Source organism: Heterodontus francisci, chromosome 11 (genome assembly GCF_036365525.1).
Source record: "Heterodontus francisci isolate sHetFra1 chromosome 11, sHetFra1.hap1, whole genome shotgun sequence".
NCBI lineage: Eukaryota > Metazoa > Chordata > Chondrichthyes > Heterodontiformes > Heterodontidae > Heterodontus > Heterodontus francisci.
In genome coordinates this window covers 82,344,587-82,365,651 of record NC_090381.1, presented here as the reverse complement: position 1 = coordinate 82,365,651, position 21,065 = coordinate 82,344,587, and the positions used below count along the sequence as shown (strand labels likewise).

Genomic DNA, 21,065 nt, shown 5'->3' with positions numbered 1-21,065 from the left:
GACGCGCCAGTTTGTTGGGGATGGGGTGGGGGGGAAGGTGGAAAAGCAAGCCGAATTTGATTGGCAGCGAGTGGAGCTGTCTCTCATGCGCCGGCGGGGACAGACACCTGCAGCGGCGGCGCCATTTTCCGGCCTCGTCCTCCAAACAGCGCAGGTGACGGAAGAGCTTAATGAGAGGTGCGGGGCGCTCATTGGTCAGCCGGGTCCTTTTCCGTGAGGGGGGGGGAAGTGACGCCCCGCCCCTTTCCCCGCTCTGCCGGTGAGAGGCGCGCGGAAGCTCCAGGCCCCGCCCCCTATTATGCAAATCGTCCCGGGCGCGGTGTCACTCTGGGGCCACGGGCCCTCCTGATTGGCTGCAGCAAAGCCATTTATTGTCTGACAGCCCCCATCACATGGATGGTTGTCTATTAACTTGTTCAAAAAAGTATCAGGAGTTGTCAGGCTCTGCTCTCTTTCCCTCTCCACTGGAAAGTGCCAGTTGTTGGTTCAATAACTTGCAAGAGTAACGAAAATATAACAAATTCCACGTTCGATCCTTACTTTTTGTTTCGGACTGAACGAGAAAAGTTTCTTTAAAAAAAACATAAAAACAGTAAAAACCAAGCTCTCAGACATCAGGTTGAATGTACAACATGATGGAAACCGATCTCAAACCACCCGCCCCACAACAAACTTCGGGGGGAACGGGCAACTCTAACTCGGCGGGAAACAACGCGAAAAACAGTCCCGACAGGGTCAAGAGACCTATGAACGCGTTTATGGTGTGGTCCAGAGGACAGCGGCGGAAAATGGCCCAAGAAAACCCCAAAATGCACAACTCGGAGATCAGCAAAAGGCTCGGGGCGGAGTGGAAACTTTTATCCGAGGCCGAGAAGAGGCCGTTCATCGACGAGGCGAAGCGGCTGCGAGCCTTGCACATGAAGGAGCACCCGGATTATAAATATCGGCCGCGGAGGAAAACCAAGACCCTGATGAAAAAGGACAAGTACACCCTGCCAGGCGGCCTGCTAGCGCCCGGCGCCAATGCCATGAACGCCGGGGTCGGGGTTGGTGTCGGCGCTGGAGTCAACCAGAGGATGGACGGTTACGCGCACATGAACGGCTGGACGAACGGGGGCTACAGCATGATGCAGGAGCAGCTCGGCTACTCTCAGCACCAGGGCCTGAACGCTCACAACGTGGCCCAGATGCAGCAGATGCACCGCTATGATATGAGCGCGCTGCAATACAACTCCATGACCAGCGCTCAGACCTACATGAACGGCTCGCCCACCTACAGCATGTCCCCAGCCTACACGCAGCAAAGCACAGGTATGGCTCTGGGATCAATGGGGTCCGTGGTTAAGTCAGAGTCGAGCACAAGCCCCCCAGTCACTACTCACTCTCGGGGTCCACCGTGTCAGGGGGACCTACGGGACATGATTAGCATGTACCTGCCCGGAGCTGAGGTGCCCGAGCCCACCGCTCAGAGTAGACTGCATATGCCCCAACATTACCAGAGCGCACCTGTCCCAGGGACGGGCATAAACGGCACACTTCCTCTAACACATATGTAAACAAAACTCAAAATCGGACTTCTTTGGACTATTTTTGTACAGAATAATACATGCAGAAAGAACTTGTATAGAACCATGGGGCGGAAGGGTGGGGGGGGGGGGGGGGCGAACTTAATACTTAAAACAATTATAGTCCTATGATTCCATGGTAGAAACTTTGCAAAAAGTTTGCAAGAGTCTTTACCGGTAATATTTTAGAGCTAGTCTCGGTTAAGGAAAAAAAAAGTTTTATTATACATGCCACTTTTTTGTACAGTATTTATCAAGAAAAACGGCAATCAAAATGTCCACAGTTTGTAAACTGAGAAATTGCCAATTTTTATAACAGTTCGCAAGTGTAAGCTTCTGTACATTTGCTCTTGTTATCATAATGCAGAGAAGGAAGGAAAAAGAGTGGCTGGAAATTGGACATTTTAATTGTTTGGGTATTCTACGAAAGTGAAGCGACTGAGTCACCGATTTTACGAACATGTTGTGTGGAGTTTTCACGAAAACGGGCGAAATTTTAGATTGTACTAAATTTTTTTACTCATTGTTAAAAGCAGCAAAAAAAAAGGCCTGCAGGTCAAAACCCTTGTTAATTAATTTATAGTCATTTTGTTTTTCATATTTTCATCTTGTTCCGAAACTGAAAACATGAAGTTACTGTGTTTGAATTATTTTCTTATGGTTTGTAATATTTCTGTAAATTTATTGTGACGATATTTTAAGTTTTCTCATTTTCCGTAGTGTATTGTGCAACTCGGCTCTGTATTATTTGATTCAGTCTGCCGACCAGTCCATGTATATAATTAACTAATACAGCCTTATAACAGAATATTTCGACCTTACGTTTTTTTCCATTATGCAGAGTTTGAGATGAATAAATTTTGCAAATTTAGACACTTGAGTTCCGTTTGAGTTGTGTAGTTATTTTATTGCTCTCTGCTTTCGCGAACGTTCATTGTGTATGCGCAGTTTGGCCAGTAGCGAAACCAAATCAAAGGTACCTGCATTTGAATGAGTTATAAAGACAAATCCCGATTTACCTTTTCATAACAACTCGATTCTAGCGTGTTGCTTCTTAGTAACTGAAGTTAGTTCAACCCGTAATATTTTTCACTTTGTGTTGTAAAGTGAACGAGTTTATACCCCTCCCCCACAACACTGGCAATAAAACAAAATCAACTTTTAACCTGTTACGGACCTATAAACGTGTGTTGTTTCTGAACAACACGGATCCTAATTCATATTGAAGAAGCAAAGTAATTAATAGAGGCCGATTTTTGGCTTTGCTACTTGTTGAGCTCAAACAACCAAGCCAAATTGATTGAAGTTTGTTATTTCTAAAAATATATAACACAGTAGCATTCAACTCAACAAATTGTGTATATTACGTTTCCTTAACAACTTTTCTTTACTAAACGTAAATCTTTATTGGGAATATATCAAGAGAGGGTTGTTTGAAAAGTCTTGATTGTGTTTAAAACATCATTTTTGTATTTGGCAATCAAAACACCACGGGAGAAGTTGAGAGAAGCTGGAAGCTCTGTAGAAGCGCGTGAAGGGAACCTTTTGCGGCAGAATGTCGAGGTTTTTTTTTGCTCTAATCCTGTTTCTGTATTCCCAGCGGGGGTTGGAGATTGACTCTGCACAGTAGCGCAGTTTGGATAAACTCTGCGTTAGATATCAACTCTCGCCATCAGTCAAATTCTCGAGGCTTCCAGTAAAGAAAAGAAATACTGACACATGCAGGAAGGTTCTGAACTCTTCCCCACCGTGATCCCTACGTAAATCCTTTATGGTTTGGAGAGAACGCGAATGTTCTCTCTGCTGCGTCAGAATTAGTTACAATGATGATGGTGGTAATTTAACTCTCCATCACTGAGGAAATTATGAGCATACTATTACTGTTCCATTTAAGTAAATTACAGGCACTAGTTTTTGACAATAATTCGAATTTTTGTTAACTTACAGTATATACATGTATATAATAAACACAAAGCGCAGTGCTTAGGACTTGAAATCATGTGGTGCAATGAAGTTAGTACGGTTTATTGCAGCTGGCCCTTTAGGAATACAAATGAGAATAGCAAACATTCCACGGACGTTTCTGACCACGAATTCTTGGTCTAAATTTCTTACTGAAGTAATGACATGTTGCATTTCCGCGTTTATGATGAAACGGAATCTCGATGCGTTTAACTGAAGCAGAGGAGCCCATACAAAGCACTGAACGTATTTCTCTAAACAATTTGAGTTACGATTTAAGATCCATTTCAAAAGTTGGAATAAATTTTGAAAACTGTTGATGACCAGAGGAAGAGGGGTAGTACAGCTAGTTTGTCATACTTTAATCTGTCCCATGTGCTTAGTATTTTGAAGTGTTATTTTCCATAGGAATCCGGAATACTGGCAAGAAGGGACTAGCAAGTTTTACAACTACTTGAGAACTGGGAGGAGTTTAGTAACAGGTACACATACACTATTGTCCCTTTTTAAAGACCCTGTTAAACAGAGGCCCGGATTTTTGCATGGCACCAAAGGAATTTGCAGAATTGCACAGCATGTGAGATGCATATAGGGATTATTCATGCGGTGATGGCCGCAATTGGCCTCTCATGTACATAAGAAAGAAATGTTCTGAATTTGGCCTAAGCGGCCCTGCCGTTCATTTGAAAGGAGCAGCTCCGTAGCTCTGTAACAATTATGACATAAATTATACATTGGAAAATATGCCTCTTCTACCGTTGACTCAAGTGATGCCAGTTTCTCAACTAAATAAATAATGTAAGATGTTGTTTTCTAGCGTTTAATATGAAATTCTAATATCCAACTTGTCTAATATTAATAACGCCGTGATTACCCAATGGGATGTGTGTTAAATTGCCGCATAGAACAATTGCTTCATCTAACTTTTTTGAGGACCATTTTCAGTTTTCTGTATTAAATGATTCCTCAAGCCCGTTTAAGATTCGCAACGGAGAATGGTTTAGACACATTTCAACGATAGAATGGGAAGTCCTCTGTCATCTGAATATTTTTATTCCGTATTATATTCCACATTTTCCAGGCGAAGTTATTAAATTTTACTATAAAGTAAACTGCGTTCTGGTGCAAAGTAAAGGATAATTTTATATTTGTTGTATTATCCGGACAGATCAGCCTACCGCTAGCGAAGCTGAGATTCTGCTGTCAACGGTGTCAAACGCGCGTCTTTGCCGGACAGGGTCAGACAGCTTTGGCCAAATTAATTATTGCTAAAACCTATAAACGCAAACGTGGTTAGACTATTCTGAAGAAAGCTTACGTCCCACCCACATGATCTTTATCACAATTTAATAGGCTTGTATGAATACAGACACATAGCATAAAAATAGGAAATAAAGAGCATCACAAATGACAAATGCATTATATTTAAATGCCTGCCTGCTGATTAAAAAGTAGAATCTAAAAATATTAATGCTTTATCATGTAATTAATTTTGTGTTATTGGGTCGCTTCACATTTTATATTTTCTCATAATTTTGACATTTAGGTTTGTAATAAAATTTGTCTTTTTCACGGGCCAACTGCACCATAAACAAATATGTTTCGGTATAAAGTCAGTTGGTTGAGATTACCTGACAATAATATAAATTGAATGAGAACAGATAAGCTAACGGAACATGAACTAATAATTACAATGCTGAATTAAATCAGCTAGGGAGTCTCAAACGAGACCTTTGTATAGTGGCCCATTGAGGGTTCCAGCTGACAGCTTTTTGACAGAAAATAGCCTAAAACCTGCATAGTGCCTCGAAGGGACAAACGATACCCCTTAAGTGGAAGTGTGTGGGATTCTCAGTTAAAGCCATTACACAGAGACAATTAAACGCCGTCTTTATGCTAGCAAGGTTTAACTTTCAATAACTCACCAACACTCCGATAAAGCCGAAGAGGCAATTCAGATCGTGGAGATCTGCTCTTCGTCTATAGATTGGAAACGCAAAGAAGATGCAACCAGGGGAGCATATAGAACAACACCCGACCCCAAGGATCTGGTTATGGTGCAACAGGTGCCACCATTTCATTAATTCGGAATTCTCAATGGCCTGAAACGCAGAGTTTTCACTGAAAACCTAAATGAGTTCCACCTGTAGTCAGTCTGCAGAGTGGAACACTTTCTTGTACTTGATAAAAAGTTTTCTCTTTGAGAAAAAAAAACATTTTTTGTTTACAATCGCTTCACATCTCCAACCAGTGTTTTGTGCGAATATGTTATTTAGCTGTTTTTACTGTGTAGGCGAATAAAGAAGGGAGACGAGGGAAACTTTAGATTTATCATAAATGATTTTCTTATTCCGCTCCCAAATTAATATCTTGCGTTAGATTGTCGGCATGTCTAGAAATGTAATTAGTCGATTACACAGACCTCATATATCTTGTTGGTTAACTTTAGTCTCTTAATTTAACACCTCAGAAAGCCAGCTAAAGAAATCATGACGCAGGCGTATTAGCACCACGATTCTCCTTATTAAACTACATTTGGCAGCTTGTAGGCCCAACTCATTGCTGAATTATAACTGAAATATATAAACTACCGTCTCCATCCCAAATATAAACTTTACAATTCCTCCATCAATCAACCACATAGCAGCTGCCATAGGGGTTGAAAGGAAGTAAAGGAGCGGCTTTTCCCGGACTGCTAATTTATATCACGTTATATAAGGGATGCAGTGTTATCTTCAATTATGTTATTTTTAGTAAACCATTTATTATAAACAGCGGAAATCCAAAAGAGTGCGAGTCTCTTTGGCTGAGGTGTAAATTCAAGCATTTCATTTAAACATATTTTTCCTTTTTTTGAGCGTCTTTGCAAACATGGGAAAGACTATGACTAAAAGAATCGGTGGCTCTATCAGGAGTTTGAGTAATGTCAGCTCTGGCAACGGAGGCAGGTTCACACCCTGACGTCATCGCCCTTTGCGAGTTGGCTCCCAGTTTCCCACGGCTCAAAATCCTGAATGCCCCCTCCCACCCCCAGGAGTTGAAATAAGTTTCCTTTAATGATATCTCATAGCATATTATTCCTGACGCTCTGCATTCATGCTGACGGACAAACCTTACATACACAATGGATGTAAAAGTTTACAATGTTGCGTCATTTTGTTCTGTTTTAGAGGACGTCTCTAAACTTTGCTACTTTGAATGTGTCAGATTCAGTGTTTGTAGTTGTCTGCGTGAATTCCCACAAAGCAAAACATATTTCTGTTCCAGTTTTGAAAAAAAAACAATGTGAGTCGCAAGTTTGCCATCGGGCTGGTCTGAAGTGAGCTGTATATCACCAGGTTCACTGCACCATATCCATCAAACCCGTTAAAGCGCGTTATGAATGGTCTGAATTGTCCGCAAGGACGCAAATGGCACACAACAAACTCTAATGTTGTGGCTTTTTTTCATTTTCACGCCAGCCATTCTGCTTTAACCCCCTCTGTACCACATCTTTAAAAATACATTAGAAGCAGGTTTGATAAATAGATATAAAGCAATTAGTAATACCTACTTTCATTAGCATATTTAAGGATAAAATGTGGATCAACTTAAATTGATTATATAAATCTTTGAATACATGTGCACATCAGTTTGCTAATCTTTTAATCTAACAGATAATTCCCTTTTTTGATCCGTAACCTGTCGCAGTCACATCACTAAGTAATTCTCGTTTTACTATTTCACAGACTGGGTTTTTATAAACTAGCGCAACGTCTACACATCACAACTACAACTGAAAGTGACAACACCAGCCTGAACGTTCGCCTTTGCTGCAGTTGTTTCTTGCGGTCGCAGTTGCAGTTCAATATCTATTGAACGCTTTTAAAAATTCCTGCAGTGATTTTTATATGTAAGCATCAGCTATACATTGTGAAGTTCTGAGGAATGATCTTCAGTTTGTATCTTCCGCGATTTTTATTTTACATCTGCGTTTGAAATTAACAAATCAAAAGTAACTATATATAAGATAGTTGTAATTCCAGGAGAATATTTGAATTCTAGTAAAAATACATGCACTGTTTACTTGCAACAATCAGTGGCAACAGCTGACGGACAGGGAAGAACGTCAACGTCAACATTAATATAACTATAACGCCTTGTTTTTATGACATTAAACAAACATTTCAGGTAGTTAATGCAAAACGTGTGTACATTTTCTATGTGCTTCAGATTGGTGTGACTGTGATAACTCCGACGTCTAATTTGTGCTTGTGCATTTAAAATGCGTTGACTTCACTGTTGAAGCTGTAGCAATGAGCAGTGTTTTCACTTCTTAGACGTTTGCATGCAAACCACTGCCTTCTGACTTCATTTGCACATTAGAATGCCACAGAACAAAGCGGTGCCACTACAAACCTATAACGTGCGGTTGCTGCATTTTATTTAAAGTTATAAAAGACAAACACCACATATTCAGCACAAAATAAACGGGCGAAGTGACTTCAGAAAGAAAAGGCATCTTTTGAAAGATTCGAGTATAATTCTGTGACACTGTGAACATTTGTATTAAAATCGAGGTGTAACGAGCTGTTAAATGTCTGTTTAGCGTTTTGTGGAATGTTATTTCTTAAGATTTTTTTTCAAATTACAGAACTTGGAAATAGCTGGCAGATAGAGGGAAAGTAATTAAGGTATTAAAACAAGCAGTGCATTCCTCCAGAGGACCTTATCAACCAAGAACAGACTCAGCATCCCTCAATATGCTAATATAGGAGGAGTGACGTCACGGCTACAAGTTTGCCTGCACCCATTGTGGAAACAAAGTGTGAAGTTCTGTAAATAAAATTATGTTTTCCACTCTCACTATAATCATTTAAGTATAATCTGCAGTGTTTAAAAACGTCTCTACCCTGCTGTTAAGTGATATTTTTCCGCAGTTTGATAGGCTGAGATGTAATAGTTTTGTTTGACGACTATAATCTAAAAACTGAAAAAAAATGGAAGTAGAATCCAGAATTTAGAACTCAATGAACCTTAAAAAAAAAGTATTATTGCAGTGACAGACCAGGACACCTAGGTTTATGCCAAATTATTGTACAGAAAATAAATTTTAACTTTGCGTTTCGTGTGTCTGAGCAATTCATATCCGATTCAGAGTAAATTACTGTAATGCTTAAGCTTGCATAATGTTGAAAACTTTATTAGCACGCTCAGTTTCATTCCAGGGGGCGAAGATCTGTGCAAAAACAAAAATAGTGATTAGTTGCGTTTTGTAAGTATGAAGATCAGACTCAATATTAAGTATTGTTCTTCCTGAGTAGAATGCCATCAGCTCGCCCTATGGGCCACTCTCAGTTATGTTACGTTGAATTTAATTCTGAAGTTGATGTACCTAAATAGCGCCTAATATGTTGTGAATCATCATGCATAATTAAAAACCTTTTGTTTTATTCAAAATAAAAGGCTAGTCTTGTGCTGGAAACCAAAATATGAAGGCAGACTTTCTTTGATTCGCAATGCAACAGTGCCCAACAACTCAGAAACATTTTCTGATCATTTATTAGTTTAATGTTCAAGGGAAGTGAAATCGCAGTTTGTTCCTTTATTTTTCAGTCTGTTAGCTGCTTAATCAGTCCAAAAAAAAACATAATGCAGTTTTGTATTTGGAGTTTTGCAGTTCGGGGTTACATTTTGGGCAAAAGGAATGGAAGAGTGCTAATGTTCGCTAGAAGCCTATAAACACATCCATTACAATAAGGCACTGCATGGTCAATCTGTCACAAAGTTACTGGCCAGTTTATAATCACCGCCGATTGATTGATTGATTCATACATATAGTTTCATACAGTAATCCAATGAACTGAATTTAGAAAAACATTTTACACCGAACATCTAATAAACTAAACGTGGATGTGTGTTCCTCTTTCTTTCAGTTGGTTAATGTTACCAGTTGAGGTAATAAGCAGCAGCATCAGTGATGACAATATTTGAAATATTGAAAATAATTATTTCAAATTAATTCTTTAATGGCATTGAAAACTTGCAGTAAGCTAAACGTATTGAAGTTTTCTGTTGCAGTGTTTTCTACAATGAGAGGCAAGTACATTGAGCTGGAGCATAATGAGAGTTCTTATCCTCGGCCTACCTCAGAACATTTTAAGTAAGGTCTTCGTTGAACATTCTCTCATTCGCGCGTTTAAACAAGCGACAGTATACAAACCCTGTAAAAGACTTAATTTCAACCCGCATTATGCAGCCGAGAAGAGGTCGGTTTACTTTAGGCGCCATTATTCAACGGATTATGTATGCATATGGTGTCAAATACAATATGTGACAACGATGTGCAAAATGCTGCTACTGAGCTATTCTCGGTCTACTACAGTTTCCCACTTTGCACCCAAAAGTGCTGCTTGATCGCTTTGTGTTTTATCTCCAAACACGCCCGGGATTAATCCTCGTTATTAATGCTTGCATTTTGAATCCTAAGGGCCTCTGAAAGGATTTGAAAGTTTGCTTGTTAAACCTATTTCCTTTCACGACTGATCTAAATGTGCAAATCTTTATCGATGGTTTGTCAAATTGTAGTTTAAACCAGTAAATATTCTAAGCAATCCGATTGGATCGAATGATGTTAAGGTAAGCGGTGAAATATAAACAAACCTCAACTCTATACACATTGCAAAATAACTGTTTGCGCCTATTGTTGTTTAACTTTCTATAAAATATTAAAGTTAAATAACAGTAATGCATAATATGGCAGTATATTTTGTTTGATGTTTAGATGTTTTGATATGCTGTGGGAAATAGATGAACAGATAAAGGCAGACAGAATTGCATCCATCAAATTCAGGTGCTCAAAGTTTGTTTACCTTATGAAAAGTTTGCGAAATGTTACACTTATTCCTTAACAACCTGGATATATTCCCTGGTTCAACTAATTCCAATGTTAGAAATCATTAATATTGGAAAACATTTTTATAGACAGCGCCTACAAAAGGTTGTCTGTTATTAAAATCGCTCAGGCATTTTAACACTTAATTATATACTAAATTGAACTGCGAGGAAACGACTAAAAAGGTACATAGATCCCACTTGTTTTCCTGGTTAAGTGCATTGCCTCTCACGCAGTGTGGAATTAATGGAGCTTGAACGTGTATTGGTTTAAAATATGTATCTTTTCGGTTTACTGTATATATTGGCATCTGTTGGTGGAGCTGAGAAAGGGAACAATGCTCAACCATAACAGTAATATCACGATCTCATACTTTAAACGCTAGCATATTGTTTGCTTACTAATTCGAGTTAATGCGATCTTTATGGAAACATAAGAGCGGATAATTGACTCTTTTTCTGGGCAACAATATAAATCACAATCGCTTTATTATTTAATAACGTCAAACGCTTCGTTGGATTGGCTCCGACAGGGAAGACCTTTTTTCTGCGCAGTGTTGTCGAGAAATACAATGCAGATCTAATTGTGGAGATTTTTAAAGTTGGCTGCTGTAAATGAACAACAGAGATATGGAAGTTCCAACAGATGTCTGCAGTTCCACTCTGACAAACTAAACCACACACAGACTGACGACCTATAGAAGAATTTTTGCACTGGACGCCTAGCAACAGTCTAAATCTTTCTCAAATACAACCCCTTCCTCGGTTGCTAGACAGCGCTTCAAACTGCAGAAAAGGCTATATTGTGTTAACCAGGGCAGTGCGTTTTGCAAATTTTATTGCACTGCTCTGTACACAGCACGTCATGTAATCCGAAATGTAAAAAGATGTTGGAAAGTCGATGTTATGATTTTCAACTCATTTTGAACTGAAATTCCAAAGCTTCATTTCTAAGTAACGCTTTGCAATAAACTTCAAATACTATTCCCCATGTCGAGTAAATCTAATCAGTTCTTATTTGGACAAAAAATGTACATAAGCAGTTTCTGAAATCGTTTTCTATCAGCCACTGAAGGAAATTAATTCGGCCGTGTTATCTTGCGAGTTTTTAGGTAACACAACTGTTAGTGAAAATGAAATATTAACTGACGATTTTATTGATCTAAAAAGCTCTGTTTTCACTGCGCAACGCACCTGTTATCAACATTGTAATTACTGTTAATGATTGGGTATCGCATTGATGCATAGCAGTAGAAAGGAACACTTTACATCATTTGTAGAAATAGACAACATCCAATGAACACGTGGCTCTCCCGAATCCTGCAGGGTAATATTGACTATGCGATCGATGAAGTAGATGGAGTATTTCCAACGACCCTATTGGTTGTAGACACCAAAAGCATTGGGGATACTGGATACTGATCATTAGTCTTGTTGAAAGATGTAAGAGTTTAATATTTTATTTAGATCTAAAATGCTATCATAACTACAACAGCTGTGTGTATGGGGTTTGGGTGGGGTGGGGGAGGGTGGAAGCGGGAGCATCCAGGAGGGTCTCATAAGTTCTTCAGGATCTACATATCCGTAATTGATTTCTGTATTGTCCCATAATCAGCAGGTACATCTCAGTTATACTGCCCAAACACGTCAAACTGAGCTGAACAATACAACTCTAAGCATGTTTGGGAACGACTGATCTTAATGTTTGTTATAAGGAGGGTGGTGGGAGCAACACTTCTCTTAAAACATTGAAGAATCATGAGTAAGTTTATCAAGCTTCCAAATGTTCCGAGGCGAGGTTATGCTGCAACAGGTGGGCACCAGCGCAGTGAAACCAGTTATTAAAGATGGTCTCACAACTCTTGCTTTATATATGCTGGGGAGCCAAGGCCGTGATCTAACTTTCCAGTCATACTGCGTATAGTGTCGCGCGCGTGGGTCCGCATGCAAAACCACAGCATAATGGCAGACACTGCAAAGAACATTTACCAAGTCAAAGACTTGCTTCCTCAGTTTAAAAAAAAGTTATAAAGATGCAGCTTCCCGCACGTCACTGTTTTGCTGCTTTTCCAATCCTTTTGTACTTGGTTCACCACATGCTTAGAACAATGCGCGCTTTGATACCGGTTCCCAGCTCAGCAGGAGTCGCGGAGATGTGGAGCACGCACCAACCCCACATTACTCTGCTATCAAAAATATAACAGGTTGTGAAGACTCAATGGCCTGATCGTTGAAGACACACCGAATAACTATCAAAAGTTCCCTCTGAATCTTTTTAAAATTCATGTCGCACCATATTCTGCTGATATAAACATCTAAAGGTCGACAAATCGTAACTGGATGCAGAACTTCATTGAATAAACGTAATATTTGTTTAAAAGGGCAAAAAAGAGGGTACTTTTAAAATGCATCACATTTCTGTCGTAGATTCTGCCCAGCTGTCCAACAAGGGTGGTCGAATAACAGATCATTGTAAATACAGTAACATACATTAACTAGCAGAATGGGATGTGGGTAAAACTCGGATATGAGAAGGAGTTGCACACATTAGTCTCAAACAAGTGCTGGTCACTCTGTACGCCGGTTTGTTGAAGTTGCCATTATTGTCTAATGCACAGTCGACTTTGTGTTAAGTACAGGATAATATGAATTGCATTGAAAATAAACTTATGAATTTTCTGACCGAATGACAATGACATACTTCTGTAATCACCAGAAACAGCCGCTCACTTGTGCTCGTTTTTTCGCTCCTTACCACAGTTAAACACTAAATTCAGAAACACGGCCATATATATTCATACGATTTAGAAGATATCAATGTCGCTGAAGGAAACTTACCTTTGTTTTAACAGTTTGAAAAAGAATAAGTGAAAACATGAAGTCATTAAACTATGAATCTAAACGAAACTAAGGCGATGGCTAAATGCTAATTATGTTGCGTTGTTTATTGTAACAGGGAGGTTACCGGCTTTTGCAATAGTTGAAATGCATCTGCACTCAGTTATGTCTTCAACCAAAGGTGTATCACCTGCTCTGTGCGAATGAAGTATATTGGTTAGAATTTCCCGTTACCGCTGGTCAATACTGTTCATTTCATAAACATCTTGCAGCATAAAAGGACGCTATTCGGCCCATCGTGCCTGTACAAGCTCTTTGAAAGCGCTGTCTAATTATTCCCACTCACCCACTCTTTCCCCATGGACCTGCATTGTTTTCCCTTTTCAAGTATATATCCAATTCCCTTTTGGAAGTTATTATTGAATCTGATTCCACCACCCTTTCAGGCAGTGCATCAAAGGTTATTAACAACCTTAAAAGCTTTTGGGAGTTGTGCTTAAAGAGCAAAAGATACATAAAAAGAATCGGAAAAACATTGAATCGGATCAAATATTTTATTTTGTCTATTTCATCATTTCCTCAACACGAAGCGTTAACCTACATTTTGTACTTCATTGTAAATATTAACACCTAAAGATGGAAAGCGAATCCTGGAACACGTTAAGTAGTTGCTGGAGAGGTAACAAAATCTTTTTTTCACGGTACTGCATATTGTACTACAAGTCCGCAAAGTGATAGACTGGCTACTGCTAAGTGATTATTGATAGGTCACTCTCAGTGGCCTGACGTCTGGCAAGTGGTTTGGAACATGTCCAGTGATCTTTTGGACCTTGCCTTCCTCCGAAGTTTCATTCGCAAGTGTGCTAAACAACGGCCATCTGGACTTGGCAGCTCTTAGAAACTCCAACTGGCATCTGGAACAGCAATCTGAACGCTACTGTGTGTGCACACTATGCAATGGTCTGTTCTTCGGGCACCTGCAGTAGATCCGTGGTGCTGGCATGCACCCTGTGATACTGTATTTTTTCAGTTACCCTCCTCTCTTTCATCCTTTTCCCTTTCAGACCCCAACCTTAGTACTTTTGTGCGACAGTGAATGTGAATTACGAGCACGTTTAGGCTTTGTAAATCTGTAAGTGAATCAAGGGATGAACCTCTATACCAAAGACCTGGAGAGACAAAGATTTATTTATAACCAAGATGCATACAATAAGAACGGGAATTTTTAATATTAAACTAAAAACAGAAAATACTCAGCAGGTCAGGCGGCATCTGTGGAGAGAACATAAGTTATTGTTTCGGGTGTAGATCCTTCGTTAAGATTCTGGCATTTTCTGTATTGTTTTCAGGGTTCTAGCATCTACAGTTGTGTTTTTTTCTTTTTGTTTTTTTAGTACTAAGTCTGTGGTGAAATGCCCGTACATTCGAATGTTCTGAGGTTATGTATTGGATATAGTTAAGATGCGTATCCTGGAATCACACACACACACCTATCGCAATGAATGTTGATACTAAATCATGAGCTGGAAATAAGATTGCAAATTCACTACCCTGATCGCACGGAGCAAGGGCATTAGGTAATGACTGTTAAGTGTGAAAACGAGAGTTTAGCACATGTGACTTCCCCAACCCAGCACCGGGCCCTGAATTATTGGGGAATTCGTTGAGATTAACAATTCCTCTTTCTTTTTCAGGCTGTTTTATAGTTTACGTTTAGGGCGGGGGTGGGGGAGGCGCGGGGGGGAGGGGTCGTGACTAAGGATATTAGCCCGTTTAGGTTAAAATGTCCTTCTGAGACCCACGTTTTATTATAATGAATTCTGAATAGTATGAATAAGTAATGAGTATCTGGTGCCTCAGATATTTTCCCATTTTTTCCAAGCATCAGAGCTGCTGCGCGGGAAATCAGATTTCCGGTGCGATGGCAGCCTTTAAGTGAACAGGAAAAAATACATCGAGTCCGCACAATTATGTCATTGTTATTCCCCACAAATTGTTGAAAACTTCTAAATCCATTGTAATGGATGTCCATTTTGAAACAAAGAGCACATTGGTTTTATTTTGGATGTCTGCTATGATTCTAACTTATTTGCACCAACACGCATCTATCTCTATGTAATTATATACTAACTATTGCGAGTACAAGTCGAGGATTTGAGTAGGCATTAGTATTCACTCCACCCCATATGAATCCTTAGTCGTACAGTTTCTTTGCAAAATGGTTACCCTTATATCAGGACTAAACTGAGATAATTCGTTTAATTGCATCACGTAAAAGAAAACGGTTCATGCCTGTAGAATGGATTAGCTGGTTATTATTCAATGGACAAACGGGCATTTTGAACGTCAGCCGAAACAGCAGGTTCACCGTCAAACATCGGAGCTATGTCCAAGTAGAGGAAACCCAATATCAGCTGCACTATAAACCTGTTAACAAGGAAACTCCATGTTGTCAAATTAGAACTGTTTTCACCAAACATCCAAATGTGGTTTTAAAATCAGAACAAAATTTGCGATTCAGTAGGGCGTGCCTTTACAATATCCAGAAAATGTCAATTTTAAAGTTACGTATTGATGTTATTCAAATACAAGAGGAAGATTTGCTAACAGGAGCAAACGAAAGTGGGGTGTGACACCGGGTCCCAGTGGAAGCAGGACACTCCCAGGCGTCAAATAACGTGATCTTAAATGCACTGCTAAGTGTTTGTCTTGATCGGAATTATATATCTTTAAGTCCATTCACCACGTGAACAGGGCAGATAGCGGATACCCCCGCAGGTGCACTTTCTTACGCTGCCATCCGGACATTAATGTAGACCACTCTCAGTCCGTTTGATCGAGGCCTTTAAAATCCTATAAAACTGCCCATGACGAAATGCCAGACTAGTATTTTCTTGAAGAATGCCTCGAGGGCACGTCCTTTGCAGCTTTAAAGATCTGCTGGAGGTACGAGAACCCTTTGCTGTGAGTGCATGAGCATGTCAGCTTTCACTAGCGATCAAGTTGCACGGAGCTGACCATTTAGCAAACATGAGAGCAATACCTGTACCCTTTCTTTTGTGTACGATTTAAGATAATATTTGTGCAATCAACTCTGGCATTTCTTAAAAACTGCGCCGCCACTAAAATATTGAAAGATTTGTTATGCCATAAATGAAGCATAAATTTCTTTGGCTTTGTGTTACTAATTAATATGCATGTTTGTGACGTTTACACGTTTCTTTACAACTTCACAAACAGACGTTGTTACAAATTTCCCCAGTTACAAATCCACCAACAACTTTTTGACAGACCAACTTAAAATTAAAAGTATTAACAAATCAGGACAAACACTCTTCAGATAAACGCAGGCCTTGCTCACTCTAATTGTTTTCCGCTCCTTCAAAAGCTTATAAAAGGATAGTGTCAATAGCTTCCATTCTAACCCCGTTTGAATAAATCTACCGAATACCGTACCATGATAATTATCTATTACAATAAACCGACGTCTTCTTTGGCAACCATTCCAAAAATATATAGTTTAGCATCGTAACTTATTTTAAACTGAATAATAATTGCACTTTGTAAAGCTTAAGCATTGATTTATGACCGTTTGGAACAACAGCCCATAGATCAGCAGAACGGACAGCACTAGCCCTTTAATCAATTCAGCTGTCCACAGTAAAGTCACGTGTGGCGTTAAATACCCTACCCCAGTATTCGATTAGAAAAAAGTTTACAAAATCGATTTGTTAAAACGGTTTAATAATTCTTTGGCAAAAATTCGAGTGGGATTTTTTAAAGGGCAACAGCAGAAATATCAACATAGCATTAACTTGTTTTAGGATATTTGAAAGTTCTACTCTATCTAATGCAATACAACCCCATTTGTCTTCAGAGTAGCAGAGGCGCTGCGGGCTGTAACTAGCTCATATTTGCATACCCAGGGAAATTGAGGAACAGATAACGATTGTTGTAAGACTGCACAGCCAACCCGAACAAGCAGCAATAGTCTGATACAGTCAGTTACATTTAAAACGTGTGTCTGAAAACTTTACTGCTTCACAAAGTGCCCTAACCAGCACTCCCATCCCTGTCACAACCAGACTCAGAAACAATCGTGGTACTGGGCGCAAGCAACCATACAGAATTCTATATTAGCTTGTGTGAATAGAAAGAGGAGATTTTACAACACCAGCCCCCATTGTTCCCCAGATCCCTCCCAATTTCAGGCTTGATTTACACATCCAAAGTTTGTTTGTTAATGACGCCGTTACCATCTGCCTCGTTCTACTTTCCAAAATAAGTAAATCTCTCTTTCATTTGTCAAGAATTGCGTTTTTACAAATTATCTTTAAAACTATTTGAAACAAAGGAAACGTTTGAATGTTTCGCTGACCCTTGCATGTTAACCGTTACATGATCGTATATTCCGTCAAAACAAAATGGCATAGAAAGTTCAGAAGTTGACGGTTCTGATTTCCAAATCATTGTTTTAATTTTAAAAGGTAACGGCTCATAAATTAATGCCCCTCACACTTGTCTGAATATGGTTTGAAGCAGGAACGTTAGCGAAGTAGCCATAAATTAGACAGGCAGTGCGACAGACTGGGTGATCATTCAAGAGACCAAATGAATACACCCAAAGGTTTGTCACTATTTACCCTTCATCTTCTCACAAAAAAAGACCGAAATCTGTTCTCTAGCTTGCTGAACCTAAACGTCGTAGGAGATTCGCATTTTGCGTCTGTTTCCGACTAATGTCATCTCAACGATTTGGTGTCTTTTGCATTGAAAAGCGATTGAGGTTTTGTGTGCTTTTCGCATAAAAGCTTGACAAAAGTTGAGATGGTTTATGTATGGGCCCCACAATGGCTCTATTTATCCGCTGCGCACAGCCTGAACCTTAGTGAATTGGAAAACGGAGTCAAACTCAACCCCGATCGCGTGGTCTTGTTTACAACCCCCAGTAGCCGGGAGAAAGCCATGAAAGAAATGAAAACGATGTACATACAGAAAATGCATAGTTCTTTTCTTTGTGCAAAAGTTAGAAAAAATCCTTGGCAGCTTAATAGGGGAAGAGGGCAGTCGCATCCTATATTCATCAGCTTTGAAACAGATGGTATTTCATGTTGCTTTTTCAGTTCCCACTTGTTGAACTGCTACAATTATAAAGACAAGATCGATCTTTCCTCGTTTTGCGTCGGCGTTTCAAATTTGCACAAATGCCACGCAAAATTAAAATTCTTATTTCCTCAAATTAAGATGCAATTTCTAAATACTGTTGTAAGCAGCAATGAAAAGGGCGGATCTTATGTGACAAGCTGTGATTTCCCTTAAGAATTCAACAGTTGGTTATGAAAAAAAATGCACTTGTTTTTAAAACTTGCAAAGATCTTTTTCTTTAGTGATTTCGAATACCGTTAGGGATGGCTAATCGATGGGCAGCAATTCGTTAGCGATAGAAGACTATTTATACTCATGCACACATATGCAGATTTCAATAACGTTATTTAGATACCACCTAATTGTTAGAATTCTGTTTTCTTGAGATTACTAATTTAACTTTTTTTAAAAACACTAACTAGGAAAACTCTCAAACACTTAACGAAACAGTGCTTCACCTTGTCTTGCGTATCAGGCATTTATGCGGAAGGTACTCAAACTGCAATATTACTTCACGTGGCTTGTGTAGTCAGAAATAATAATAGAGCAACTTAAGTCTGCTGTGCATGAAGTATGTGTCTTTTCATCAAAGTAGTTCATTAACTGTGAACTAATTGTATTACAGCGTAGTTAAGGAATTTTGCACTACCTCTGTTAGATTCTAAACAACATTTTAATTACATGAAAATTAAACGTACATAAATATCACACAGGTCTAGATGTGCTTTTTGATCTTTTTTCTGAATTGCCGTACAATCCATGCTTAAATTTATATAGGAAGGTAAATCTATTTCTTATTAATTACGATCGCTTGAATCCTAATGTTAAATTTACTCAATTATTCGCATGACTTCACTTAAACAGTAATTTCTGTTATCCAGCTGTCCACCTATTCTTTAACTATGCCAGAAGTTGAAACTCGATTATGTCGAATCTATAGTTCCCTTTAGTTTTTCACGACCTGATTAATGCTTCGGTGTGGTCCCTATACAAGCACTGAATCGTACTCTTTCTGCCTTCTCCATCACAGACAGCACCGGAATGCAGAGAGGCTTTATTTTCCATTTAACCAAGAGATTGCTTTGTAACTCTGCAATCAAACTACAGCATGCACAATTGTAAATTCATGCATTACACAAAACCATCTGTAGCAATATTAATAACTAGTAATTTAACTTCAGTCAGCATTCTAATGTATTATGCAAATAACAATGACATGTTTTAAATTTGACTTATTACATAGGCCCTCTCTATACTTCCTGCTAACTTTAAAGGTTCGTCTACTAACTTGTTTTGAAAGCCTTCCGAAGGCCAATGGCTATATCTTAGGTTTACATGCTGGACACATTTTATTTAATGTCAAAGATCAGCTAGATACCTTTCATGTGTTCTGGAAATGACCACTAGCTGAAATTATGTATATATATCCCACAAATCTGTTCCAGAACATTTTTCCCAGGTAACTAATTATAGATAATATAACATGTTATTGTCAATGATGTAGTTAATATATTATATTCCTTAAGTCTAACTAAAAGCATTCCCTGTTTCTTGGAGATTTTCAGTCAATAAATGGAATATATGGATTGCCGCACAATGAAGTGCACTTCGTTTACTAAAGAAAACTAGTACAGGTTAAATAATATGCCCTGATTCTGCTTGTATCGAAAAGCATAATTAGTCTGCAGTGATTATTTTTCCCAGTTCTCAGAAGACGTGGAGAATCAGACTGGTGTTTGTCTAAAGTGTAACAGTAGAGTACTGTATATGTATAATTGCCTTAAATGTAGTTTGCCTGTACTCACTACTTTTCATCTCCCACCTGCACACTAGCAAACTGGATTAACTAACACTGCTGGTGTTGAGCAAGGCCATCGATCTGGGGAACATCATCAAATTTCTCATTAACTTTTACAGGCAGTTGCTGCAGCACAACTTGAAGCTCGTGTTCGTCTCGAAGCACGACCTGATGGCCGAAATCTGTTCAAGAAGACCGCCCTGCAGAAGCGCATGCAATCGCTGCGATTCAGGCATTACACATTATTGTAAATAACGCGGATTCACACGCTTATCAAATAACGGCAGAACAACCAAGCCATTTTAATCAAGTGGTTATCTTAACCATCATGGAGATCAGAGCACTATCACTGTGGGGTTCGTCATTGTTCTTATGCTGGAAATGACAGCTCTCTGACTAATGGGGGACCAGTCAGTGGATGAGATTTCAGTATCCTGCACTAAAATTCACGCATTACCATTTCATTAAAACAGACAGAAAGAAAGCATGCTTTTAAAGCAGTTATTAAGACTGATGCCTAATTGTGTAGTCGGGATCCAAAACTAAATTGCAGATAACTCTCCAAAGTCAGCGGCCTTTTTCCTAACCTTCCCCAGTATTGGAAACTACCTGGAATCAACTCTGTGCTCAACTTTTCTGGAACCGTTACTTTAAAGAAAATGATGTATAAATATTGTACGATTTATATTCAGCAAACGGTAACCACTTTCGACATAATAATGAATCTCTTGTCTCCGGTTAGCTCCATCTGTCTGAACATTTAGCCTTTCAAAGATGACCCAAACTATATTTTCATATTCACTCGTTCAGAATAAAGTAAATTCTATTAAAAAAATAATTTTCTCTGGTAAAACATGGAATAAAACTAGGTTTTATTGTTTTGC

General features: G+C 39.1%; 1 protein-coding gene across 1 annotated transcript; it reads left to right on the top strand.

Annotated features, from left to right (window-relative positions):
- The first annotated feature begins 623 nt into the window (after positions 1-623).
- On the top strand, positions 624-1,556 carry sox2 (SRY-box transcription factor 2). Its single transcript, XM_068041498.1, has one exon. The coding sequence runs from the start codon at positions 624-626 to the stop codon at positions 1,554-1,556; it is 933 nt and encodes a 310-aa protein (XP_067897599.1).
- The last annotated feature ends 19,509 nt before the right edge of the window (positions 1,557-21,065 follow it).